Genomic DNA, 26,785 nt, shown 5'->3' with positions numbered 1-26,785 from the left:
GGTGACATTCTGAAACTTCCATAATTTGAAGTATTCCATATAAGTATTGAACACATGTTTTTTTTCTTTTTGTGTGTGTGGTGTTATAATTGCTTATGCCTTTTCTGCTTCCTTCATAAAGTGCAAGGAATACACAATAGACTTTGTATTAGTTAATCTTCAGATGTTAGCACAACCTTTTTTTCTCTTGAAAGTAGCTAACAACCCTTTTTCCTCTGGATAATGAAACTTGAATTTTTTCTTTCTACAAGTTTTAGCATTTCAATACTTCTATTGCAAAGTCCCCATCTCAGGGCATGAATTGCTAATAATTAATAACATAAAACCAAATCTTGTGTGCTGGGTTTTGCTTTGTTTTCAGAAGTATTAAAACCTGACAGTCATAGGTTCATTTTTTTTGCCTTCACAGAATGTCTTAAAAAATGCCAGGTCATCAGACCATTGAATTGCGTTAATGTCTTGGAGACTAATTTTCACATCAGTGAGTTTCCTCTGTGGCAAAATACCATTTTTGCAAGATCTTGTCTGCATAAGATTCTTCTCCCCAGCTCCTGTCTCTTTAGTCCAAGATAGCTGTTACCTCTGGTGCTTGACTTGACCTAGTTAGCAACAAAGAGCAAAAAACGTGTCAGAAGCCATCCCTTTCAAAGCACAATTGCTACCCTTCTGAGACTTCTCTTAGGATTTTTCTTGAGAATTTTGGTATCTGTGCAAGAATCTGGAATCTGTGAGCTGCTAAATCCAGTTCTTCTGGGTGAGCTTCCGTATTATATCCCAGTATTTATGTATTCCTATATATTGTATCACCATTCAGATAATAACAGCAGTAGTGATGACCTTTTTGATAAAGCAACTTGAAACTTTCTGTTACATTTTAGAGATTTCATTTTTTCCAGCTGTAAAACCTTTTGGGTAATTTACAACTAGATATCTAGCAAATCCCTTTCTGGAACACTCTAAATTTGTATTTTTGATCTCTTTTTTCCTTCATTTCCTTCACTGTTGCCAGTTGCCTTCTGCAGTTCAGCATTGGCTAGTCCCTGAGCTCCCATCTCATATAGGAAGTTATCTGCTACTCAGCAATGAGGCTGAAGTAATGAAACTGCTACTTCACTGCCCACTATTAATAGGCTTATACTACAGGGACTTTTCAAAGGAGATTAAGGACTATTAATCACAGACTAGTGTCTGTGACTACATTGAATGCACCGGTGAATACTGCTATTGCTTGTAGATGTCAAGCTATTAGGCTTGTCTCTTTTTCTGGTAAAGCAATTGAATAGATTTTGTGATCTTTGTCAGAAAAGGTCATGTTTGAAATTGAAGTTCTTTTAGCCCAAAACTTCACATACAGGAGACTAACCTAAAAGAAGGCTAAGACAATCTAGCTCGTTTCTGCTTCTGTTCCACACCTCAGCTGCCTGGTCCTACCTCATCTTTTGCCTCCATTCTGTCCTGTATTGAGCTCTTTCGGTTTGGTAAACCAGTGAAAAGCTAAATCAACAAAACAAAGAAGAATTTTCTGCTGATTTAGAAAGCAGAAGCAAGTGTGGGCTGAAACAAATACCAGAACCAGGACAGTGGAGAGGTCAGGGAATGGAGAGAATCAGCCAGTGAGGAGGGAGGTTGCTATGCCAAAGTAAAGGTAGGGATTAATGCATCTGGCTGTCATGTACATTATTCTGATAAATCTTTGAACTATAATGCTGTGCTATAACATGTCTAAAGGCCCTACGTGATCAATCCAGAGTAAGCACTGAATATTTTCAGAGGAAAATGGATGGCTTGTATGTGATACTATTGGTGTAAATCTTTATTCTGCCTACGTGCTATTACTATAAATGGTTATTTTAATTTAATACAGACAGTACATCAGCGATGTGTTTATGTAACACTATTTCTGAAGGCATATTTATGCTCTCTGAGCTGTGGATTGTTACAACCCATTCCTGTAGTAGCCACATGAATTTATAACTCCAGCTATTTTAATTATCATTTGATAACAATAATTACTATGCTTGCTGTTGAAACAGGAAAAATAATGTGAACTGTGCATAGCAAGCAGATGACTTGCTGTAAATCTCAAAGATAACTAATTAGATCTCATTTGATAATGTGCATGGGATGAGCAATGTTCCATCCCAGCTGCCAATTGAACTAATCTCCCAAACTTGTCCAGTGATATTAGTGAGCTGAAAAGAGTTCATGAGAAGTTTTGGCTCCTAATTTATTATATACTGAGCTACAGATAAAACACTTAGATTCAGTTGTGTCTGGATTTTGAGATCATCATCATCTATTTGAGATCTAATGCTGCTGAGGCTTAGGATCTTCAGTTGTTTATTTACTATTGAAAATACTGCCTGGTATTTTGGTACAGGGAAACTTTGCTTGATTCAATCTGAATGTCTGTATTGACTATCTGTAGGAGTATAGTCCTGTGCATATAAGGATACAGTATTATCTTATAGGACTAAACTACAGGATAAAATGAGGAAATTATAATTGTTTCAAAATGCAATTCACATTTAATCTTTTTTTTTCATGTCCACAGTTACTTTGTCTTGAAGAGGGAGGAATGTAGGCTTTAGATTACATATTAAAGGCAACAAAAATGCATATTAGAAGACATTTTTTCTTTCTAGAAGCCAATAACTTTCTATCAACTAATAAAATGAGTACAACTAATGTGGTATCAGTGAGTACTTTTGTTATTGTGTTTAAGCAACCAAGTCCCAATCGGAGAGAGGACAGGCCGGTCAGCTTCTATCAACTTGGATCAAACCAACTTCAGCCTAATGTAGCATCCTTGGCAAGAGATGCAGCAAACATTGCTAAGGATAAGCAAAGAGGATTTATGCCAAGTATATTACAAAATGAAACATATGGAGCAATACTCAGTGGCAGTCCACCTCCCATTCAGCCTGCAGTACCTGTTACAAGTAGTGCACCTCCTCTACCTCCAAGGAATATTGGCAAAGGTACTAATACTGGAAAATATCATTGTATGTTAGAAAAACATGATCATAATAGGTTTTTTATTATTACATTTTTTAGGTTTCCTTTTACAGTTGTTTTGCACAGGTAGGTATTCGAACAGTTTATTCAAGACTTTATTTTACATACTTGATGTGAATCTGCACAACCTGATCTGAGTTTGATTTTTCAGAATAGCGTTTGAGAAAACAATGCACAGATAACCTCAGGAGAGTAAACAATTTATTAAAAGGAGGGCTGCAGTCAATTTGGTTCAGCAGTTTTGGGGTTTTTTTTGGTTCTATTCCATCTTTTCATACTTCTGTTTCTTGAAGATGTCATTGTCAGAGTTCAGTTTAAATGTACAGCTTCAATAGCATTTGGCTGCTGTGGAGAATTGTTTAAGACCTGGGAGAATGGAGAGTGTATGCAGAACATGATTTTAACCTTGCAAAGTCTTCTCTTAATAAGTATATGCTTCAAGGTTGTTGAAATAAAACTTTAAGTGTCATGATGTGGAGAACTGGATGATTTTAGAGAACTCATAGCCAACTGAAAATGTAACTACCAATTACTGGTTATACCCTGATCAGCAGAACAATGTAAAACGTACGTGTCTCATCCTGGTTCAGAAGGCTTTTGTGCCTGCAAAATCTACCATTAAAGCTGATGCTGTGAACTTTGTTCTTATCTTCATATATAATCTTTTTGGATCATATTAAAGAGGCATAGAGAAACCTGTATAGGTCCTCTTGTACAGTACATGTTCGGTGTGTTTCATTGTTTTAATATCTTTATTAATCAAGCAGCTTTCATGGATGCTAAATTTATATAAAGTTCAATTGAAGAAAAATTACTATATAAACACATGATTTTCTATGGTGCTGTAATTCAGACTCCATAAGAGGAGACACGAGCGGGGAATGTTCTAGGCATATGTGAGCGGCTTCTGCCTTTGGGAGCATTGTGCAGAGGTCAGAACGCAAGACTCCATACACCAGTGATTGTGTCTGAGATGGCGAATTGAACATATGTGTAATATGAAAAGTCAGTTATTGGTCTCACAGGAACGGCTGTAGCATAGAAGTTGGGTTAAAATATGTTATTTTGGGAGCAGAAAAACTGAAAACAGTAGAACAGCATGGTATCGGGTTACTTAAAAGAGGTAACATGACACTGGGGGAAGTTTAGCAGCATGTAAAACTTAACCAAGGTGGGATTCCTTTCATCTAGCATTTCTGCTTGAAGTCTAAGCTTAATATCTAGACACTTTTTTTACTTGATGGAAAGGAATGTTTCCCCCACCAAACAGGAAAATTCACCCAAGGAGCCTGCATAGTCTGTTTAACTGTTATATTCTCTCTCTAAACTAGTAATACAATTGGATAGTTAAAAAGACTGTTTTACCCTTTGATATTATTTTAATCATGACAAACCATACTATTTTACCCACTGTTTGCCCTTGATTAAATGACACTTTTCAAAGAGTGTCATTTTAATTTCATTTCCAACCCCAGACTTCTTGGCACCGGTATAGTGCAGCTCACGCCAAGAAATCATGCTGCCTGGCTTAGATTATTAGCTCATATTCTTTACTCTAGCAATGTATTAACTAAGAATATAAAATAATAGGCTAAAAGCTGTAATAGTATCATCTATCTTAGCTTCTTGTTGATTGCTGATGTTGATGTTATGGTGTATTATTACTCCTTTGTCCTCTTAGCTTTAGGCTGTTCTCCAAGTCTTCTGAGGCTTTTATGCTTTTCCCTGCAACTTAATATTTATTCATACCTTACTCTGTTTCATCTTTTCTTAATATAATGCTCATGTGCTGAGTAGGGAGAAGTGGCATGATATATGCAAAATATTGGCTTTATGAAGAAAACCTGTAGGGTGTTTTTATGAAATGGGGAGGCTGCTTTTCAGCCTAAGAATGGAGTCATTTAGGAGGCCCCAAAGAAGTCGTACTTTGTAACTGCTTCATGACTAGTTATTATAGCTTCTTGTTTGGGTGAAATTCAGAATTACAGTTTTGTGTCAATTCCAAGTCAAAACTGATGTTTCACATTGAGTCAGCAATGTCTGCTAATGCTCATGCAAGAGTGAGGTCCTTTTCTTGCAGTACCTGAGAAGATTGCAGCTATCAGTCAGGGATTAAAGAAGGTAGCAAGACTTGCCTTCTGTCTTCTGGTTGAGAAATTTCTGCTTTTTCAAGTGTTGACATATTTTAAAGTAATGACTGGAGACAAATTTTACTTAGGTAAAGCGTTAGTAAGACTTCACCTAGAAACTTCTATGTAATTTTTTACATCAGACTCTGATTTCTGCTCTGGCATTCCAGCAGGATGGCAGTGGTTCCTGTTGCTGAATATAGTGATCTAGCTGCACCATTTTTAAAAGCACAGGTGTGAATATTAACACTTTGTGCTTAGGGTAAGCAATAATAATAATACAGTATTTTCCTCTCTTTTTAGTTCAGCCTTCAGTTCTTGGCAGTGGTATTCAGACAATTTCTTCATCTAATGCAATGTGGAAGACAAATTCTTTAGGAGTGGAAAGTATAAGCAGGCAGAGGTCTTCATCAGATCCACCAGCTATTCATCCCCCTGTGCCGCCATTGCGTGTAACATCTACAAGTATGTTTCCACTTTCCCCTGTTTTCCCTTCTGCTGTATCTAATCATAGTTGGCTTATTTTTCCATTTCCACAACTCATACTTCCTCTTTTGGTGACTGTAGCTTTGGCCTATCGTTCCCATCCAGTAACTTTGTATGAACTGTCTTCTCTGATGTTCCAGTGAGGACTGTATGCTGTAGTGCAGAGTCAACAGGAAATACTATCTATTACTTGAGCTCAAGAGCTCTTCACTTTTTAGTTTCAATGCTGCATTTCTCACTAATCGTAAAGATGAGTGTTGCATGTAGGCCTGGGGCTATGTCTCCACATTATGCTTGATTCTTGCAGACTGTAGGAATGCAAAAAGATGTTTTAATGCATTGCTAGCTGCTGTTGTGGTGGTTTCAAGAATTCAACAGAAATTTTAATTAATTGCTAAACCTAATGTGGTTAGTTAGACATTAATTGTAACAGGATTTTAAGAAAAGACGTTCCTCTAAATAAAATTTCTCAGATAGCGTTCACTCAGTTACTTTTCCATAAAACACGAACTGAAGACCTTGATCGAGCAAACAATATTAGCACTTTATTAAATATATTCTGATCTACTATTTTCAAGAATATGACTGACTTTGGTAAGAATTTTCTTTGCTTGTTGATGCTTGAGTAAATTGAAGTACTTGTAAGCTCTCTGACCTTGACTAGGTGAAACAAAAGGTAAACCTCTTTCCAGAGAGGTCCTCCTTCCAGTGGAAGGATTGCTTTCTGTTTAAGTTATTGATTACATGTAGTAAAGCATTTTTCTTGGATGGGGGTAAATCCTGTAACAGGAAAACCTGTGGATGAGAACCCAAGAAACAAAATGGTAAACAGAAATGTAATTCCGTTTCACTGTCTAACTTTCTTCTATAGATGTACTTTCTCCAGCACCACCGCCTCCAGTGGCAAAGACAGCCAGCATTATAGAAGCTCTGAACCAGCAATCTAAACAGCAACCAGCTCCTCCACAAACTAAGCCAGTCCCGCCACCACTGCCCCCACAACCTCCTAGTAGAATCTCTCAAAGAAAGCCTATTCCTGGGTAACTGATGTCATTTTAGTATCTAATATACTTCGTAGTTACTAGTAACTTTTCAATTTTATGGCATATAACATGCAAGTCATCTATAAAGCATGCATACTTTTGCCAATGATGTTGTTCTAGAGCATGGGAAGGAACAGAAGGCAGACACTTAAGGGAGCAGATTACAAGGATTCCCACATAAAAACAAGACAGCCTAGTGGTTTTAGATTGTATGACTTGCAGAATATCTACAGAATGCTTAGCCATGGTGGAAATAAGAAGCCACAAAGAATATGCTGTTTCTAATTCTCATCTAATAACAAAGAAGAGATAATCAGATCTTATGTCTGATTGTGTTATTTGTTGTTCACATGCTTTTTGTGTAGGTTCAGCTCCATTCAGTATTTTCATTCATGGCAGGAGTAGAAAGACGTGGAACAGAAAATAGAATTTTTAAATTTACAGGAAACAAAGTTAGGAGCAACCAGTGTCTGGGAAAACAGGATTATATCCAAAGTAGCCTTGAGAAACTGGAGCAGTAGTCAAGGGAGAAGAGGGGTGTCATTCAGTAAGCAACATTTAGTACTTAAGAACAATCAGCTACAGAAACGAAGCAGAGTAAGGTTAAGCAAAAGTCCTTAAGAGAAGGATCTGCAAGGACGTAGTGAATCATAGATACAAGTAAGTCAGATGACTCATGCTGTTGTGGAAGAGTCAAAGAGAAATGGGATTGTTTGATTATAGCCTGCAAACTATATGAATTAATCCTGCCAGTTGACTCAACATCAGTAATGCCTCAGCTGGACTACTGTGTTCAGTTTTGGGTATTGCAGTAAAATAAAGATATGAAACAATGAGGCAGAAATCAGGGAAGATCAATAAGGTAATGGGAAGTTGTGGGAAGAATAATTTGGTTAGACACTAGGGATAGCTTTTCAAAAGTAAGCACAGGGAAATATCGTCGTAAATTGTTGATCCTTTGTGAATGAAAGAGGTAAACAACCTTTGAGTTCCCTTTCTAGTCCTTTGATTGCATATACCATACTAAGTAAAAGGAAGAAGCAACTTGCTGAAGCTTGCTACAATGTACAGATTAATATGGATACATAATTTTAACAAAGAATTTTAAAACAGCAGTGAAAGGAACTTCAGAACTTAGAAAATCTGCTCTACACAAATTGCAGTAATTGAACCTATATTATTCTTCTGCCTTACGTTTTTAAATTTAAGTGCAACTCATGATTGGTGTAATCAAAAATACGGAAGCAAAGTAGTATTTTTAAAAGCAAAATAGCTGTCACCAGAATATACTGAAGACGTGATGAGAATTTTATAATTTGGAAAATACTCTGTATTGTTGAGGTTCAAGGTCTTGTTGTTTCTTAAATGGATGAATTTCTAACTTTCTGCACAGGTCTGAGAAGTCATCTGGCTTAACTAACAAAGGACAGTCCAGAGGACTTGGGTCTCTACAACAAACTGGTAATTGTGGTTTAGAAATTTATTTTATTGTAATTAAGCTATCATTATAACAGCCTAAGGGAGAGCGTGGGGGGTTTTTATTTACCTTACACATTTAAATACAGTCAGTACCAGCATTCTTGTTGTTTCTCTTCTTGATTGCGGAGACCCTGATGCCTCAAGCTCTTCTGCATAAACAGAGTTACGGGCCAATTAATCTAAACAATGTGGCCATGTAATAAGAAACAGAGTCACAGAATGGTTGAGGTTGAGAAGGACCTCTGGAGGTCATCTGGCCCAACCCTCCTGCTCAAGCAGGGCTACCCAGAGCCAGTTGCCCAAGGCTGTCCAGATGGCTTCTGAATATCTCCAAGAATGGAGACTCCACAACCACTCGGGGCAACCTGTGCCAGTGCCCAGTCACCCTCACAGTGAAAAAGTGTTTCCTGATGTTCCGATAGTACCTCCTGTGTTTCAGTTTGTGCCCATTGCCTCTGGTCCTGCTTTCCAGCTGGTGCATGGGCTTGTTTGTCTCCAGGTGCAGGACTTTGCACTTCCTTGCTACAGATTTTTGCCTGGTCCCTGGGACCTGGGATTCCTGAAGACTGGTCTTGCTAATAAAGGCTGAGGCAAAGGAAGCATTTAGTACCTCAGCCTTTTCCATGTCCTGTGTAAACACATCCCCATCTCCGAGCAATGGGCCCACGTTTTCCCTGATTTGCCTTTTGTTACCTATATATTTACAGAAGCCCTTCTTGTTGTCTTTGACATCCCTTGCCAGATTCAATTCCAGTTGGGCTTTAGCTTTCCTGACCTTACTAAATCCCACTCAAACAAAGGATGCATTATGAAAGCTTTAGTTAGTTTACTCTCTTGTTTGCATGTGTCATAAACAAGGTAACATACACATTTTAGAACAGAAAAAGGTTTCTAGTTTGGAAATCTAAAACACATATAGTGTCACTTTTAATTAAATTGCAAATCGATATTGGTCTTTTCATAATAATGAACAGAGTTCATTATTCATTCTGCACTTTTCATTGTTCAAAGTTACTACCACTTTGGACATTACAATAATGTCATTTCAATAAAATGTCCACAGTAAAGTTTATGTGGATTCTGTGGTGGTTGTAGCAGAATTTCTCCTACCCAGTTTCCTCTTCCACTGTATATATTATGTTCATTGGTTCTTGCTGTGATTCTTTTTTATTTCCCCTTGACATACTCAAGGGGAATTTGCTAATGACTGTCTGCCATCTGCGTGGGGAGTCTCCTGTGAAGGATACAGCATCTTGATAATGATGGTCTTTACTAGCAAAGAAGGGTTCCAAAAGTACACAGTCTGCTGTGAACAAATGGGAAATGGGATATTTGGTTCTGCTCTCGTCTATTTTATAGGCTTTTTTCTCTTTTAGCGTATCTGCAGTATTAAAGGTCTTAGGTAATTTTCTTTGGGAAAAGAGGCCTTTTTGGTAAGGAAAAGGATAGAAAAATTCTGTTCAGTTATTTAGAAAGAATAATTTTTAAAAAGAAATACTCATGGGTATAAAATTATTTGCATCTTTTAAAGAATAATTAATTTGGTTTCAATTTGTGTCATCACTCTTACTTTTTTTTAACACATGCCTAAAATTTACTTGTTTTACTTACTTTAGCAGCAGGAGAGTCTGTATGTGAAATTCCAGTAACACAAACTGGTTCTACAACAAATACTTTGGCACAAATCCAACCACCAGCACCAATGCCAAGGAAATCACAAATAGTAAGTAGATGATTTGCATTCTGATTTTATAAAAACTTCCGCACTCTATCAAACATGCTGTTGACATAATAGTGTATCCTGTTACGGAGAAAGCGTGAGAATCATGAAAATACGAAGCCTGTATCCTGTGTTAAATATGTGTGTGACTTGTACTAAATATTTATGAAAACTTTTCTTACATTTCCTATATGATAGTATGTGATTTTAAATTAAAAAAACCCAAAAAACTAACAAAAACCAAAGGGATACCAAAGAAAAGAAGCATGGATTCTTTGTGTCAAAATGTGACCAACACAATCCACAGAATGTATGATTTGAGTTACTGAAGGTAGGTAAGCTTGATAAGTGAGGCACTTGTAGATCACATGTAACTTCATTCTTAAACTTCAGTGAAGTAAGTACTAAGGGAGGTTTTGTGCTTACTTTTGGAATGGAAGCAGATAGAGTTGTTCACATAGGTAGATCAACTGGCTTCAGACAAGACTAGTAGGAGTCAAGCTCAAAACAAAAGAAATTGGTTCTTTGTGCAGTTGGTTCTCTTTGCATATCTGTCAGGCATTCACTGGATGACAGGAGAGAAATCTGTTGGTAAGAACACAGAAACCACATCAGACTTGAGACATCCCTAACCAGAAGGAGGGTGAAGGGGAAGGCTGGAAGTATTGTATATTCTTCTTCTCTACCCTGCCACCAGCCTTATTAGAAAAGAGATACTGGATTTACATGGACTCTTGATCTGATTGTGTGGCCTTTTCATACTCTTAGTTATTTATCATCTAGGACCATGAACGGTAGCGCACATATTAGTGTCAATAGCTGTATTCTTATACTGGTGCAGGTAAAGGGATGCATTTCCAGTTGAGCTGTTGCATTATGTGTGGTTCAGCTGGGTCTTTGGTCCTTGCTCAGACTTTATATTGCTCTCTTATGTGATAAACATAAAACATCCATATGCTTGATCACGACAGTATTTCTCTGCAGTAAGCAAATCACAATCTGGAGAGTCCGTACTTCTTGAGATGCTGTATGTGACTAGGTCTGGGCTTTACATGCTTTACATTCTGTGTAGGAGTGTGGTTCAGTAGGTAAATAATGAACTGAGAGGTAGATGATGTGCTGTTCCTGCATCTGCAATTGTCTTATTAATGGGCTGTAATGAAAAGACCTGCCTTCTTCAGTCCTCTGTCTTGTCTCCCTTCACCCGTTTTTCCTTAACCATGTCTACTGAAATAGTAACTCTCCAGAACAGACTTCATTGTGTGCACATTGCCTTGCACATTTGTCTTTAGCTCTTAGAACTCCGATTAGCTGTTTTTCATCTGATAATGCTGAAAAGCCACAGAGACATCTGGAGTTCATCTTGAACTAGTTGGGAGTATAAAATCTTACGTTTTCTTGCCTCCCACACTCTTGTTTAACCAAGATACTCTGTCTTGCATCAAAATAACATTCATGTTTTAGGCCACAATAAAATTAAATAGTCTGATTAGTGTAAAATGGAATATCTATCCCTTTTGCTTACGTGCACCAAGGGAATTGCCATATTTACTCTGTGAAGCTGTTGGACCCTGATCACAGTTTCTGTTGTGTGTTCTGGGATTCAAGTGTGAGCACTGGATACATCCTTTCAACACATCTGTCAGTTCTGAAACACCTCCTTACCTGGCTTTCTGTATAAATTAAGGTTGCAGTAGTTTTCTGTGGTGTTGTCTCCCTCCTTGTTTTATAGGACAAATTGCTTTACTCATGAGTGAATGGGGTATCCTGGCTGGTTTTTTGGAACAGTCACAATGTCTCCACAATTTAATATTAATTGCACGTATGAAAACCAAATCTGACTCTCCAGATGTCTCTAGGGCTTCAGCAAGGTGAATTTTGGGAGACTGAGAGAATCAGCTGGATGATTTTCTTCTTGTCAAAGTACAGAAGAGTAAGGGAAGCCTGGCTCAGGGAGTATGTGCTAGTTAAGGTGCTTTAGCTAAATCAATCTAGCTAAAGCATCTTAGCTGAGATTTAGTCAAGGGCCCCTTAGCTAAAGAGCTTTAGCTAGATCAGTCTAGCTGAAGTACTTTGGCTAATTCACTCCATTTAGCCTTATACTCCAGGCTTTTTTGCTAAGTCTTTACCCTGCCAGAGAATCCAGAGGCCAGCCCAGATTTAGGAAATGATTGCAGAAGGGCTCCTTGACTAAAGAAAAAAGAGGTCTAGTTGTACATGCACATGTAGCCAGTGGCTTATCTGCCGTACAGTGCATTTGCCCAATAGCCTATTTGTCAGATGGAAACTCCTGATGCATCTTTTTTTTTTTTTTTTTTTTTCCAATGTGTATTTTAGATTTTTGAAACCATATTGTAGATACATGGGAAACTCTTCCTGGAAGATTTTAGTCTTCTGGGATTGGGATCTATTTTAATTTCTTTGCCTTCTAAAGAACAAGAAATACCTGTAATTACTGTGCTTTGAAGTTGTTAATTATGTCACTGTTGTACTGATGTGAAGCTTTTCCCTCTTGACCTAAAAGGTGCCGTGGTTCAAACTGTAACTTGACTGAGATGGAGCACCTGGCAGAATTGCTATGATGCTGTGCAAGGCTGCCAGCCCTGGGGGGTGTGCCCCACAGATGGAGCCTAAGGGTATGCCTGGTCTGGGCAGGTCAGGTTTTTTTATACTGAAGTGCAAATGGATGCTTACAGAGGAGCATAACGATGATGCTGCCTCCCTCCTTCCCCATCCGCTGCTTGACTGTAAATTGGGGATAATGTCACTTCTCTAAGGTGGAGAACTGGTGCTCAGCTCTAACAAAACGGCCCATTAAGAGGCTGTTGGGCAGTACTGTCCACAGAGGAGCATTTTGCTGGGGAGAGAAGTGGACTTGTGGATGGAGTCTCTTCTCCCCTCACAAGCTTCCTGCTCCATGGGTGACCTAACTAGGGACTGGGACCAGTCTCTGGGGAACTCCAGGATGATGATGAGACCTTCTTTCCCTTATCCCATCTGGAGCCTCTGTCCCAAACACCCACTGCATTAATAGACATCTCTTGACCTAAATGGCACTTATAGTTCTGCTCTGGCATCTTAGGGTAGAAAGGAGAGATTTTTGTTGGTTAGGGCTGGGCAAACTGGGGAGGAGGGTGGACTCATGGTAGAAGGCTTATGCTCTGCTTCCAGGTCCTGTGCCTCTCCACTCCTCACATGGAAACACTGTGTAGGTAGTGTTATTGTTGGTCTGCAACAGAGAATGAGGAGGCTGAAAACAAATGCAGGCCGGGTTGCACTGGGAGAGGTGTGAGGTTAGGATGGTGGATACAGTGATACCAGAGAAAAACAATTTTGACATCGCTTCAAATAGAACACAACTAGGATTGGAGTCCCACTGCAATATTGGAATATTGCAACTCCTTACTAAACTCCTATTGGAAGAGTTGCCAAACCACTCCTGTGGCTTGTAGTACTCAAAACATTACAGAGGGGCAGAGGACATTTCAGAGGGTTTGTACACTGCTGAAATGGGTTTAGCAAATTAAGAAGAAGGGGTGTAATGGCCGGTGGCTCAGGCCTGTTTCTGATAATGCTGGTGCTTTTACACTTGCTGTGTAGCACTTGATCTTGATCACCCCATCTTCTGAATAAGATCATACTTGCTGCAGTGATGTAGAGCTCTGAAGACAGGTTTGGATGAGCCTGGACTAAGGGAAACCTGGCCCATGCTTGTGGCACAGTGGTTCTGAAAGACTTTGGATCCTGCCAAATTCAGCCTGGAGCACAAGCACCCAGCATAAAAGATGTAGCTGAACTCTAACCTATGAAAAATAAGGGTTGGAAGCGGTTCTGAAGCTTTCTTTAAATCAACTCCCAACTCTATTCTGTCTCTTCAATGCTGTATTATTTACATTTACTTACTTTTATATTTCAGTCAAAAACTAAACCCAAGAGAGTAAAAGCAATTTACAACTGTGTAGCAGATAACCCAGATGAGCTAACGTTTTCAGAGGGAGATATTATTGTAGTCGATGGTGAAGAAGATCAGGAGTGGTGGGTGAGTATTTTGCATTTTCCATCAACATATTTGGAAAAAATAAATGAAATCTAGAGATTGACTTCAGAAAATCCCCCACTGGGTTTCCAAATAACAAGAAAAGTTTCATCTCATAGAAACCTGATTCCAGAAATTTGTTTTGTTCAGAAATCAAACTTCAGAAAAGTTTTTGTCTTTTCTCATTCATAAAAAAAAAATCTCGTTAGTAGGGTTCACAGTATACAGGGGACATGGTCTGTTTGATTCAGGAAATGATTGGGGGGTGTTAGCAGTTTAAGAACCTGCTACTATTTCATCTTCCTTGCAGATGCTGTATGTCGGGCCTCAGAAGACAGCTTTGTATTGTCCTAATTCTTAGCTGACTGAGACTGAGAAATGGTCTTTTTGAGCTGGGAAACCGTCTCAACTGTTTACACTCCAGAGTCTCATCAGCTAAAGCAAAGTCTGAGAAAATCGTTATGCATGAGAACACTTGCCTTACTCTTATTGTTAGCTAGCAAAGAATAGAACTTCAGATTGCATCTAAATTGACAATAATGCTGTATAAACACAAATAGATGCATATAAACCCCAAAACTGTTGAAGCCTGATCCATCCTTTTACCTTTCAGTGATTGTTAAGAGGGGGGGAAGCAGAAGCGACTTAACAGAGGCAGGATATGGGCTGCCAGGCATCACAAAATGCACTGAAATGATGTAGCAGTGGTACTGCATTACGACATGTTACTTTCAAAGAACTGGATAAAACAGAACTCAAAAAAAAAAATGTCTATAGCTGAATAACAAATACACCTTGTTGGACTGAATTTTCTGATGTCTCCCATTTGCAAAAGCAAAAGACCACCACTGCAGAAAAGATGTAGGGAGAGGCTGGTCATACTACAGGCAGGAAGGTCGCTGGTATTAATTGTGGTGATACTGAAATGCCTTTTTTGAGATTAACTTGAAAAATATCTGGACTCTTTCAGATTGGTCATATTGATGGAGATCCCAGTCGGAAAGGAGCTTTCCCTGTATCATTTGTGCACTTTATTGTTGACTAAATTGCTACTGATAAGTGGAGACATTTCTCATTTCCAGCGGTCACAGAAATAAGTTTTGCTCTATTTCATTTCATCTACCTATCTGCAGACACCTTGCCAGAGCACTGCCCAAGTCCTAGGTACTGTAGCTTACTTTTTTATTGCCATTGTTCTGATTTTGGGACTTTTAAAACTTTTTTCTATGTGAAAACTTCTCATGAGCAGTTTACACTTTAAAAAAAACAACTCTTCCTGTATTTTTCAAGGTGAACTGAAAAGCTTTAACAATCAAAATCCATCTAAGTGTGTGAACATCACAACATCACAAATGTTCTTTTCAATCAATTCACTGTAATTTTATTCTCCCTTTCGTAACATGACAATCTCACAGTTCAGTGTTGCTTCCCCAGTCAAAAGAAATTGTGTGTATCTAACAGGGCAGTGAATTTATCCAATTCTTGATACCGTTTGAAGCCTTGGAACCAAAACATGCAAGCTGCTGTGTAGTTCTAAATTGGACTCATTCAGCATCTTGCCATACTGGCTGTCATCCAGGATGTCAACAATTACAGAAGAAATTATCTTAATCCGGGTGTCTTTGGCCACGTAAAAGTGAAAAAGTATTTCAGTTTACCACAGGAGAAACTTCTTTCTTTCAGAATGGATGTAGATATTTGCTTAAAGTTATCTGAAATCTGTGTTAGTCGTTGAACTTTCTAGTTCTAATTTTGTGAGCTTGAGACTGTTTCATTTTTCTATGCTGCACGTGTGTAGAACCTGTTTTTTGAATGTTCTTTATGTATGTTACATCCATTTTGGTCATTTAATGTGACTACTGCTGGTTAATTAAACTATGGCAATATTAATGAGTTACTACATTAACTCAAGGATATGAAAACTGCACTTCCTGAGATGTACTTAACTATGATGATGGATTGCAGAGCATTTCTTACACTTGTCTCATTATAGTGTTTAGACTTTGTTTTTAAATTCTTGAGTTTTCTTAAATCACCCAGCAATGTGTTCACAGAGAGAACATATTTGGTGGAACGCTTAGATAATTATCCTTGGTCAATAAGGTATCCGACACCTCACCAGTACACTACGTTATGTTCTGGTTTATAAAATTTTGTGTGCCACTACCTTGCAAACAATGATGGTTTGCAAACTCACTCTGTATTTATATAATATACCCGCATATATGGTAGCTACACTGTTGTTAAATTTGTTTTACTGATTTGTGAACAAAGGCTAGGCCATGGATAGTTCCCAGTTGGTTAATGAAATACAAAACACCAACACAAATCTGACGTCATTTTGATGTTTGTATATTGTGAAATTGTACCAGGTTTTGCTTATGCTACAGGAGACAACTGATGGCATAGGATAAGAAAAATCAATGTCTAGGTCACATTGGCTTTGATCACGTTTCGTGAATATTGTATCTCTAGATTTATCAAGAGAACTTTGAATTTCTGACAAATGGTGTTTAAATTGGCCATTTCATATTGAACGGAATGGAAAATAGGCCACCACCATCTATATGCTTATTGGGAGAAAAATCTCGTTGCGTTAGTGCTGGAAGAGCAACACTGATCTTACCTTGTATCGCCTTTCCTACATGGTACAGTTGGTTGGCAGCCTCTCAAACGTGTGGGTACAGCCACGTATACGCAGAACTTTCACTTCCTAGATGCTGTTGCTGCAGTATAAATGGGGAACAAACTGGAACGTTTCAAGATATTTTTGTTGCAAGTTGAAGCAAATTAGTCTGTATTTTCAAAGTTCCCAGTAAAATGATAGAGAGTAATAGTTTAGCACTACAGTTTTATCCACTTACTGATATGTTCAGTTTGCAACACTATTTTGTATGTTTCTATCCCTGATAGAGTCTAGAGAGTAAATGGGCATATTATTTTGCACAGATCTCCTAATGTACAGTATTTTTAACACAGAATCTTATAGTATATGTAACAACTCGTAAAGTTAAACAATGATGCAAATTTTCCTTGAGTTCTGCTAGAAGAGGAATACACTTTAAAATGTCACAACCTTCTTCACTGGTCACTGAAAAACTAGGAAACTTGTAGAATACAACTTAATAGCACTAACGGTGCAGACAGCTAAAATCTTGAGGACCAATAAAGAGCAGCTAAGTGAAATTTATCCCTTGATTTTTCATGTTTCTCAAAGTTTGCTCCTCTGGCAGAGGAAAAAGAAATTCTAGAGCCTGTAGATATCTATTTATAATATAAAATTAAGAATTTTAAGTCCAAAATTTTGGCATATTTCATACAACTTTTCAAATCTGATTTAAAATAATGATTCAAAAAACCTGTTAATAGACAAACTATTAGGTTGCTGTGTTAACTGTTTAAAAAGGAGCAAGTGACACTTAAAATGCAGCTTAGAATGCTATGAGATGTATAATATTCAATTCAGTTGTTTTTATTTTGTTTAGTTGCAGAGCAACTGTATATATTGTATAACCTAAAATCAACTCTTATTTTCAATGTCCTGGATGCAGTGATTTATAATTAGAGCATGATTAATAAATTTTACTCTTGTTAACCAGTCAAATGTCTGGAAAAATAAAACTACTTTTAAAATCACATTGGTTACTTCTCTTCTGTTACTCTGCCTTGCTTAGGCACTATTCTTCTTTTCAATGTGTAAAATGAAAAATACAAACGAGTAGCATTTAAGCAAAAAAATGTATACATCTTGTGGATTTTTAGTTTATTTTCATGTAGAAACTGTGTAGATGGCACACCTAAGGTTAAATTAGAGGTGTAAAGCACCAAATGACTATCTGTTACAATCGCTTTGCTTTTGTTCTATTCTGATATATAGGTTAAGCAGAACTGAAATTTAACAAATTGTTTTTCAGACAAAGAGATAGAAGCAAGTGTCAGTTTTATTTTACATTTCTACAATATGGACATTAATATACAAAACATTATTTAGGAAAAACAATCATGTTAAATATAAAATTCTGTATTGTCCTGGAAACTGAAGATGGAATAATGTCTTCAAGTCACGTTTAGGGAATGACAGAGTACCATGTGCAAGGTTGCACGGCTCTTCTCCGCACAGCAGGTCCTTTCTAGGTTTGTGTGTAGCTACAGCCAGGCTGTGGCATCACCAAGGAGCCCCATTTCCTCCCCACACAAAGGCTTCTTGTACTACACAGTCATGTGCTGCTGAAGAAAATCAGGACTTTTCCAACATTAAAACTGAGTCAAAGGCTGTAGATAACACTTTGCAAATAGCTTGTGCTTGTTCCTAAAAAAGCCCCAAACATGCACATTAACACTTTCTGAAAAACTTCTAAATGTCTCAAAACCCATTTAAAGCAGAATGTGACCTTTATCATTCTTTTGGCAGACGTGCAAAACAGAGTGGCACAAGTGAGATTTAATTTGATTTCTGTGGTCTGCAATGACACGTGGGAAACTGTTTTAAATGAGCTCTTTCGAAATGAGTCAGAGTTGTTAGCTTACATCATAGCATGACACCAGCATTCAGAAAGTCAGTTCATGTGTCCCCCCAGTGCTGCTAAGGGTGTGTGTCATATCACAGTATCCTGACACTGAATTCTCCTACTCTTAATAAGGGATCACTTCCCTGGCTTATAAACAGGAATGCCTGGTCTATTCCCAGAATCATTACTCAATCCCTCCCTTCTCTGTCCAATCTTAAGAGGTTTTTGTCTACAAAAATACAAACAGTGAATTGTCCCTAGCAGCTACAGTAGCACTCTTTAGATTGTAAAAAGCTTTCTCAGACATGACATTCACTGGCAATTTTATGGAATGTAGGTATTTTTCCTCAAAGCTGATCAAATGCAGTCAGCAGGCCTTTTCTGCCCTCCTCAGCCAGGGCACATTTATACTTATTTTTTTTAACTGAGCAATCCCCCTCCTGCCAAGAAGCTTTCACAAGGGCCTGGCATTCAAGAATCTCCCTTTACAATCAAAATACTGACAGCTGAATTAAATACTGTAAACAAACTCTTACCAAACTATTGCACTGATATACCCAGAGGCTGCATTCTTCAGAGGCTGCATCTGTCGTCTTCAAAGCCAGTAAACTTTTTCCTGCTCCCAGACCATCATCATAGCAGACCATCCGTACAATTAAATAGAGGGCATGCCTGTGTAACACGTCCTGAAACCATGTGGCAAATGAAAGTTACTCTGGAACACTGCAACAGCTATTTCAGTTTTCCACCTATTTTGATACTCTCTCTTAGGAAAGAAGACTTCAGATTTATTTACAGGAAAAAAGTATTCCTTGACAAAATTATATTGTTTTAATTGAGTGTTTAGTCAAGATTTAAAAAAAATAAGTGGTGGTTTAGCTTTAATTTTTGCTTCTATTTCAGAATTGCATTCATATGTGGACTGTATTCCTGGCCATACTGCAAAAGCACACATTTGTTTCCCACCTATCCCCACTCGCCCTCTGTGAGTAGGACAGGTGGCACGTGCCGTACCTCTGGCACAGAGGTAACTTAAAACCAGTTTTTACTTTTCCAGTATTTTTCCAGACCCCCTGTCTCAGTTCTGGGGACAGTACACATGAGAAGCTGTTCCTGGAAGAGGGTATGGACAAGGTTACTTGCTTTGGGGGGCAGGGGGGTAGCTACTTGGGGCCTGAGCCACACCATGGGACCCAACTCTTGCAGAGATCTAGTCTGGGAGCCTTCTGCTCTCCACCACAGTCGCAGGGTTTCACCGCAGTCCCAACAGTTCTGACCTTGACCATTCCAAAAAGGGACTGGTCGATGTTGTCCAGTAGAAGGCCCCTGCAGACCGACCCTACACAAAGCCTTTCTTCTCAATGCATCCTACCCAACTGCTAATACTCATCTGATTCATTCCAGTCATACCACCTCTAGGGTCTCACGACTTCAAGACAGCTCTTTTTCTATGTTCATGGCATCAAACACCTTCTCCCCATCAGTAGCTGAAGGGTCTAAAGAAACATCCACTTTGATACAAAAGCTGTAAAATGGACAGTGAGCTTAATGACAGCTACGAAACCCTCAAGGAACAGCCCTCTACCAGAACTCCTAAGATCCCCCTGCAGAACATCTCCATCCCTGACCTTCACTCACAATTATTCGTACCATCACCACCTGTCGTACCACACCGAAGGCAGCTGGAGCTGACGTGGAACTTACTGAATCAACTCTCCTGTCTCTGTATGAAAGTTGCCAAGGTTTCCCTCCACATCACTTGTAACTTTTTAGAGTTGCTTGCTTGGACCTTGCTACAGTGCTAATGTGCATGTGGATTATCACTAAAAGAGGGAGAATAGAAATCTTTAAAGTACACTGTCCCCCTGTAAATTAATTTCCTCCCCTCCTTCCAGTATTTGGCTACGAGGGGATTCTGCAGGTGAGAGAGAAATGAGATCACAGATGGACAAACTATCATATGTGTGTGTACGTATATATAATGTACAAATACAGGCAAACAGAGTGCGAACAGAATGACACCAAAGCCTGTGTGACTTCTAAAAATACTTTGCCTTTGGTTTCTAGTGGTTGCATCCACAAACAATGGAAATGTATCAGTGAATTACATAGCTGTATGTATTTCAGTTACTAATGGAATAATCTCTCAAATGTTGGCTGAAATCTGTGAGGAGAAATTTTGTATCCTGCAGTCTCTTTTTGGCATCTGAAATAAACAGCTGCCTATTCACCTGCAAAGGTATCTACAAATCACAGAACTCTCAACTCTCCCCCAAAGTCATAAAAGACTGAATTCTTAGTACAAATGCAGAGAAAACCTTTCCGTCTTGGAACTCTATGAAAACAGTTAGATGAACTAACATACTAAAGGACAGATTAAATGTCAACAGTGACAGAGATGCAAAAAGCCAGAATTTGGGAAACAATGCAATGCAATAAAAAGCCAGTGTAAGCTAGCTTAATCACAGGAGGCTTCATCAGCTTGTGCATGCTTTCAGTTTGAAGACAGAGTGACAGGTAATTTTAAGACTTTTATCCATTTGATCTTTATCAAAGTACAAAGGAATTTAAATAACAGCATAACTCATGTTCTTACTGAGAATTAAGAATTTAGAAGGACAGCAAAAACAGGACCCAAAAGAATTCAAAGTTTGAGTACCAACTACTACAAGCTCCCCCAGGCATTAGAAACAAGTGTTTTATTTTCTGAAGGGGCCAAAGGAAACTTTCTGGCTCTCTTCAGAGTATTCAGCTATTGAGCAATGCCATTCACCATCCTCATACTTGAGGCTTTTGTGAACAGGCATTGCTGGGTTGTTGGTGGGTCATGACTTCATAAGGCCAAGTATTTATGGTATCTGGGGGTCTGAGGGCAACCAGAAGGAAACCACAAGCCTGCAGTACAAAGGCAACTGGAGGGCCCTGGGGAACGGACCGGATTTTTATTTTTAGCAAAAAGCTACTTTAAGTGTGCTGAAGGAAAATAAACTACATGTAGGAAATGATGCAAACAAAAAATAGGCTTGATCAATAAAGTGGAATCGTAAGGCTTTAATGCTGGAATGAACTCACACTCTTGGATTAGAATTGCAAGGCTGAAACTTCTTTAAAGAGGAAGACAACTCAGTTATTCTTGAAAAAAGCATCCTTTGTTTTTTCCTCTCCACAATAACATCAACAGGAATTACATTACTAACTCAGGCTGAGGAACCTGTGGTCTTGGCCACCACAGTTGTGCTACTTCTCCACATGAGAGAACGGCAGGACAGCCACAGAGAAAGGAAGATGTGCCCAAAGAGCATAAAGGCTTGCCTGCCTTCTGTCTGGTGCTCTAGCTCAAAAGGAATGGATTTTTGTCATAAATCCAACCAATCCAACCAGGAAAATAAAGAGACCCCCGAGGAGATACAACATGAAGCAGTGCTGCTGTGAGAGCTTGTTTGTTTGTTTTACTTTTGCTTAAAGCCAGAAGTGACATTTTGGTCACACAGATCATCTGTCAGAGAAATAAATGAAAGCACTTTTCAGCTCTCACCAAAAAGACAGTTTGTTGTGAATCACTTACATACTGATCAGATGTTGAAACTTTAATGCCGTATTTGGAAACTCCCATAATAAACTCCTCTTCACCTGGAACAAAAGGTAACTTTCCATCTTGCTTTGGAGGGAAACAAACAAAAGCCTTTAGTGCAGACAGAACATGAACAATGAATATACATAATAGAAAATGTGTTTGTGTGTACTTCAGTCCACTGGATCAGCAACATCACTGCCCATCTCTGGCTGTGTGGAGTCTGCCTGCCACTCTTGCACTCGTCCAATCTCGTAACATTATGTGAAATATATTCAGGGGAGGTTTAGTCTGGACAGCAGGAAACATTTCCTTACCAGGAGCGGTGGTCAGACACTGCAACAGGCTTCCTAGGGAGGTGGTCAAGGCCCCAGGCCTGTCCGTGTTTATTTGAACAATGCCCTTAACAACATACTTTAATTTTTGGTCAGCCCTGAAGTGGTCAGGCAGTTGGACTAGATGATGGTTGTAGGTCCCTTCCAACTGAAACAGTCTATTCTGTTCTAAATATTACATGATTCCAGAAAGGAATTTATTATCTCAGGGGGGGTTGGCTCTGTGGTCAAATCGGATGGGCTTAAAAATAATGCATGCCCTGTCATGCTGCACTGACCCTGGGTGATCTATGTTCCACACTGGCAGCAATTTCATTATTTGGCTGTAAAAACAGATTTAGCCAATATTCAGATACTTTAAATGTAAAGTTGCTGTAAGATAAACATTCTGTGCTTTTAAAGGTACAAACAGTCAGCTACCTAATGAGAACAACCAGTTACAGAAAAATAAGTACAAGTAACCCGAGTTTGGCAAGGATGACCCAAATATTATTCAGATTCTTTGGTCACACATGTAAGCAGAAACTTGACATTTTCCTCTACAGGAAAACTTCTACAGAACTGAGAAAATCTGGAGGAGATATTCTTTCCTGGATACTAGTCCTAACAGTGCTGAAGACAATGTAACAACTTTCAGTTGGGATACTTGTTCAGTAATGACTCATAAAAAGGGACTGTGCTCTGAGCCTGCTTCTTCAAAGAGGCTTTTTGGGTGCATCATCTCAACACGATGGAATTGAGTGTGACAGCTCTTGAGACTCATAGCTTAAGGTATGTTTAAGTAAGTTATTTTATTCTAGTAAGTCTAAAATTTACAAAGAAAGATGTCAGAGCACATGATAATGTGAAAGAAATACACCTAAGCTTAAGATGTTCTGATGTTGTTGGCATTGTCTTTTGTAACCCACTCACCTGTGCAACATCTATGTAATTTATCAAGTCCAAAGGCCCTTCGAGACTTTTGCTCTCATTATATTTCAATTTTTCAATGGCACCGACATATTTAACTCTGAATTCTGCACACGTATCAGAATTACTATTGCTTTGTCCTGCAACAAAATAAAACACAGCAATTCTGAAGAATTCCAGAACAGTAGTGCTATTCTAATTAGTGTTAATGGGACTAACTTACTAAATTCCCAAATTTTTGCAGACTTTCATCAAAGACTTCACCTTACCACAGTATAATAACTCCTCTCTTTAATGAACTGTCCTGGGTTGATTCAGAACAGCCCTCGGTAAAAGGAACAGTTTCATACGAATCCATGATACAGCACTGTTTATACTAATTCAAGTTTGGAGTTAACAACCTTGAATCAGAAAACATATAAAAGCTGGTTCTACTTTTCTATATATATATTTGTTTTAAATGGACTGTTTGGTCCAGCAGTGATGCCATGTAATCTGGTGAGCAAGAACAAGTAAAATCTAATCTCATTATTTCAGTGCAAATGTAAACTTATAAAAGCAGGAAACATAGCTTCCAAAAAGTTATACCAGATTTATGCTGTGTAACAGACTGGTAACACAACTAAACTTTTCTTACTCAGACACTTTCCTTTGAAGAGTGACTTAATCCTAGATCAATCATTAATGACACCTTAGAAGCCTAGAGCTATGCATGCATTAGTCAACAGGCTAAGAGATTCACTCACAATTATTAAAAATACATATTTTAACCTCTTCCATTTTCTGCTCTTTTATAGGAACACACATAAAGTTAATCCCGTTCCATACATATCTGCTCAAACTCTGATTACATACCTGAGCTTTTCGTGGAGTCTGTATCTAGACTAGCCACAGTACTAGACCTGGAAAGTCCTCCAAGACTGGAATCTACAGACTAAGAAAAAAAATAGTATAATCAGAAAGTTACTGAGAACATATTAACAATTCACTTTTAGATGCCTTGCCTCAACTCTTTTTTTAAAACAGTGTTTACATGCTAATTACTTGAGCAGCACTGCAAAACAGGGAGAAAAAAACACCACCACCGATTCCTTTCCTGAAGCTATCTTTCTGCCTCAGTGTAGATATAAATTCAGCAGGAACCCTTGAGAAGTCCACAAATACTTTGAAATAAGGAGGAAATAAAAGAAAAAGAGAAAATGAACCTTAAGGTTATGTCCAGACTTTTCTGGTACTGCATCTTAACTTGAAGAAATTGACAACTACATGCTTGTCACCAATGCTTGAAATAACATAGCAGTGCAAGGGAAGTGAAACGGCACCTTGGAAAATCCAGAATATTCAACTGATCATTCCAAAACCTATCAGACAAAATGGACACATTATTCAAAGTGAAGAATAATTTTTAGAGATACTGAGTAACCAACTAGTACCGAAGAATAAACTCATTCTTGGTACCTAGCACCAGGCACCTTCTTAAAGACAATATTGATCACTACAGAACAAACATACTCCTTTTTCCTCCAAACCTTACTATGTGTTTGTGGGCCTCACTATGGAAGCAATTGAGCATTCATCTTGCAATACAAGGGCTTTATAACAGATGAGATTTTTTTAACTTTCGTAACACAACCTGAGGAATAGGAGGAGGAGAAATTTCTCCTTGCGGAACATGGCATTTTACAGAAATCACATCCTACCATCAGTGCAAGCAAACCACTGAATGAAAGTGCTTCCATAAACAGAGTACATACCAAATTCAGCTTACCTTGCTTTTAGTACTGATTTCACTGCTTTGTGAACTGCTGCTGCTGTGTCGTTTTTTCCCTTTTCTAAACATTTTTTCATAATTGGATCGAGGAAGATCTTCTAGGTAGGAAAACATAAAAATTAAAGCTGTCATATCAAGGGAAGGAGTTCCTGGCAAACACCAGTGACTTGTGTCCAAAACGGACAAAAACTGGAAACTTGTAAAAGACTCTGAGAATGTTCCTCTGGTGTTCTTCACGTGCGACTGGGGAAAGTCCCTCAAGCTGTCTGCTAAAACTTCCCTATCCTTCCGATTCATCAAAAAAAATGCTGCTACCCAGTTTACAGACTGTTGCAAAGGTCAGTTTCTAATATATGCATATCCAGTTTCTATATCTATGCATATATAGAGATTTAGAAACAAAACAAAATTTAAAATTTATATTCCCACTTAAAAGCATTAGATGATTTTTATTTCTAAGTGCCCTACAAAGTGCATCCAATGCAATCCCTGCTCCAAAGATTATTCTCCCATTAAAAAATAAAAAAAAACCCAAACAAACAATTCTACTTCTGAAGAACTACTGATTGCAGTACTTCTAGAAGCAGCCATTACTACTTATTCCTGAAAATTAAAGCAAGAAACATGTTACTTTTACTGCCTTAGAACTGAGTTACTGGAAGTTCTGAGAGTATTCCAGAAGCATTTTTCCTGTATCTGCCCTACTACTTCAGATACTTCACTTAACATTTGGCTGGCCAGTGTCAAGAAGCAGGATGCTGGCTCCCTGTCATGGAGTGCTGAAACCCTATTTCCCAGCTTCAGAGAATATTTTAATTACAAAGCTTCAAAAATTTTGAGCAGGTGGAAGAAAGAGGACAAAGGAGGAAGGCAGCCTGCAATAAAATAAAAATCACTCAGCATAAAATAATGGAAGATGCATAAGAAGGAACTTAGATCTGTGATGCAGACTGTGATTATTACAGTCCCCAGACTGCTGCTGTGTTTGTCATCATGCAAACACTTGGTCCCTGGCAGACCAAAAGCCACCCTCAGCGACAAGTGCTGCAGCAAGGCATTGTGGTCCCTCGGGGGTCCCGCCAGCCACCAGCACGGATCTAGCAGCCCCTCCTTCGGAGCAGCAGCTGCTAGAACACAGGCAGATTTGCTGATTCTGCCGGTAGTCTCTGAGGAAGGCACAACTTAACGCGCACTACTACTTCACGAGCTTTTTTAATACCTGAGATGATAAGGAGCTGTTAGCAGCTCCTGACTTAGCACACGCACTTTCTGCGGCGCATCTTCTCCACTACGGATGCAGGAAGCATCGAGTCCCGCCTCAGACCCCGGGTTCTGCGGCGGGGCGAGGCCCGGGGAAGCCAGGCAGGCTAGCACCGCACCCCGCCACCCCGCCTCGGGCTTTTCTCCTTCCTGTTTTTATCTCTAGCCCCAAACGATAACCCGACAAATGACAGAACGGTGAACCTGCTTCCTACAGAAAGGGGGGAGGGGGGTGTGTGTGTGGGAAGCGAGGCAGGCGCGCAGCCCCTGTCAGAGCAGCCAGCGCCCAGCGGCGGTGTGGCTCCCCCCGCCGAGGGCCTCCCCGCCTCCCGGGGACGCTTCGCGCCAACCCCGTCCCCCAGGACCTCCGCGACCCCAACGACCGAGCGAGGGCCTCACGCAGCAGCGCCTGGGCCGCGCTCGCCGCCGCCGGCCCCTCACCCCAGCCCGCCGCCGGCCCCTCACCTCTGCCCGCCGCCGGCCCGTGCGCCCGCGCGCGCCCCCTTCCCCTCCCCTTCCC

The 26,785-nt window shown here is 39.2% G+C and overlaps 2 protein-coding genes and 1 long non-coding RNA gene across 13 annotated transcripts in view; 1 reads left to right on the top strand and 2 right to left on the bottom strand.

The window, feature by feature from the left end:
- ASAP2 (ArfGAP with SH3 domain, ankyrin repeat and PH domain 2) overlaps positions 1 to 17,547 on the top strand; it is a 93,001-nt gene extending 75,454 nt beyond the window's left edge. Inside the window, exons 22-28 of one of the 3 annotated variants that reach the window (XM_074861585.1) lie at positions 2,726 to 2,981; positions 5,451 to 5,612; positions 6,505 to 6,673; positions 8,070 to 8,137; positions 9,775 to 9,878; positions 13,792 to 13,914; positions 14,882 to 17,547. In XM_074861585.1, coding sequence (XP_074717686.1) covers positions 2,726 to 2,981; positions 5,451 to 5,612; positions 6,505 to 6,673; positions 8,070 to 8,137; positions 9,775 to 9,878; positions 13,792 to 13,914; positions 14,882 to 14,956 — 957 coding nt within the window. In that variant the 3' untranslated portion in view covers positions 14,957 to 17,547. Of the gene's footprint in view, positions 1 to 2,725; positions 2,982 to 5,450; positions 5,613 to 6,504; positions 6,674 to 8,069; positions 8,138 to 9,771; positions 9,879 to 13,791; positions 13,915 to 14,881 lie in introns of all 3 variants that reach the window. The other 2 variants (XM_074861584.1, XM_074861586.1) reach the window with 2 other exon arrangements.
- Positions 9,884 to 16,661, bottom strand: LOC141940557 (uncharacterized). Its single transcript, XR_012628012.1, has 3 exons — positions 16,538 to 16,661; positions 10,302 to 10,460; positions 9,884 to 9,956 (listed from the first exon to the last, which is right to left on the bottom strand). It is a non-coding gene; the product is annotated as an uncharacterized LOC141940557 (long non-coding RNA).
- A 287-nt stretch (positions 17,548 to 17,834) lies between the features above and the next one.
- ITGB1BP1 (integrin subunit beta 1 binding protein 1) lies at positions 17,835 to 26,784 on the bottom strand. 9 transcript variants are annotated; one of them, XM_074861591.1, is made up of 7 exons: positions 26,731 to 26,784; positions 25,003 to 25,103; positions 24,090 to 24,168; positions 23,238 to 23,374; positions 21,985 to 22,077; positions 18,956 to 19,105; positions 17,835 to 18,220 (listed from the first exon to the last, which is right to left on the bottom strand). In XM_074861591.1, the coding sequence occupies exons 2-7, from the start codon at positions 25,072 to 25,074 to the stop codon at positions 18,149 to 18,151; spliced, it is 603 nt and encodes a 200-aa protein (XP_074717692.1). In that variant the 5' UTR covers positions 25,075 to 25,103; positions 26,731 to 26,784; the 3' UTR covers positions 17,835 to 18,148. The 9 variants fall into 9 exon arrangements, with proteins under 9 accessions (XP_074717692.1, XP_074717694.1, XP_074717695.1 ...); XM_074861593.1 differs by having other exon boundaries at positions 25,003 to 25,100; positions 26,731 to 26,759; XM_074861594.1 differs by lacking the exon at positions 26,731 to 26,784 and adding an exon at positions 26,707 to 26,726.
- Between the last annotated feature and the right edge of the window lies 1 nt (position 26,785).

Source organism: Strix uralensis, chromosome 3, assembly GCF_047716275.1.
Source record: "Strix uralensis isolate ZFMK-TIS-50842 chromosome 3, bStrUra1, whole genome shotgun sequence".
In the NCBI taxonomy this organism is placed as follows: Eukaryota; Metazoa; Chordata; class Aves; order Strigiformes; family Strigidae; genus Strix; species Strix uralensis.
This window is presented reverse-complemented; position numbering and strand designations above follow the sequence as displayed.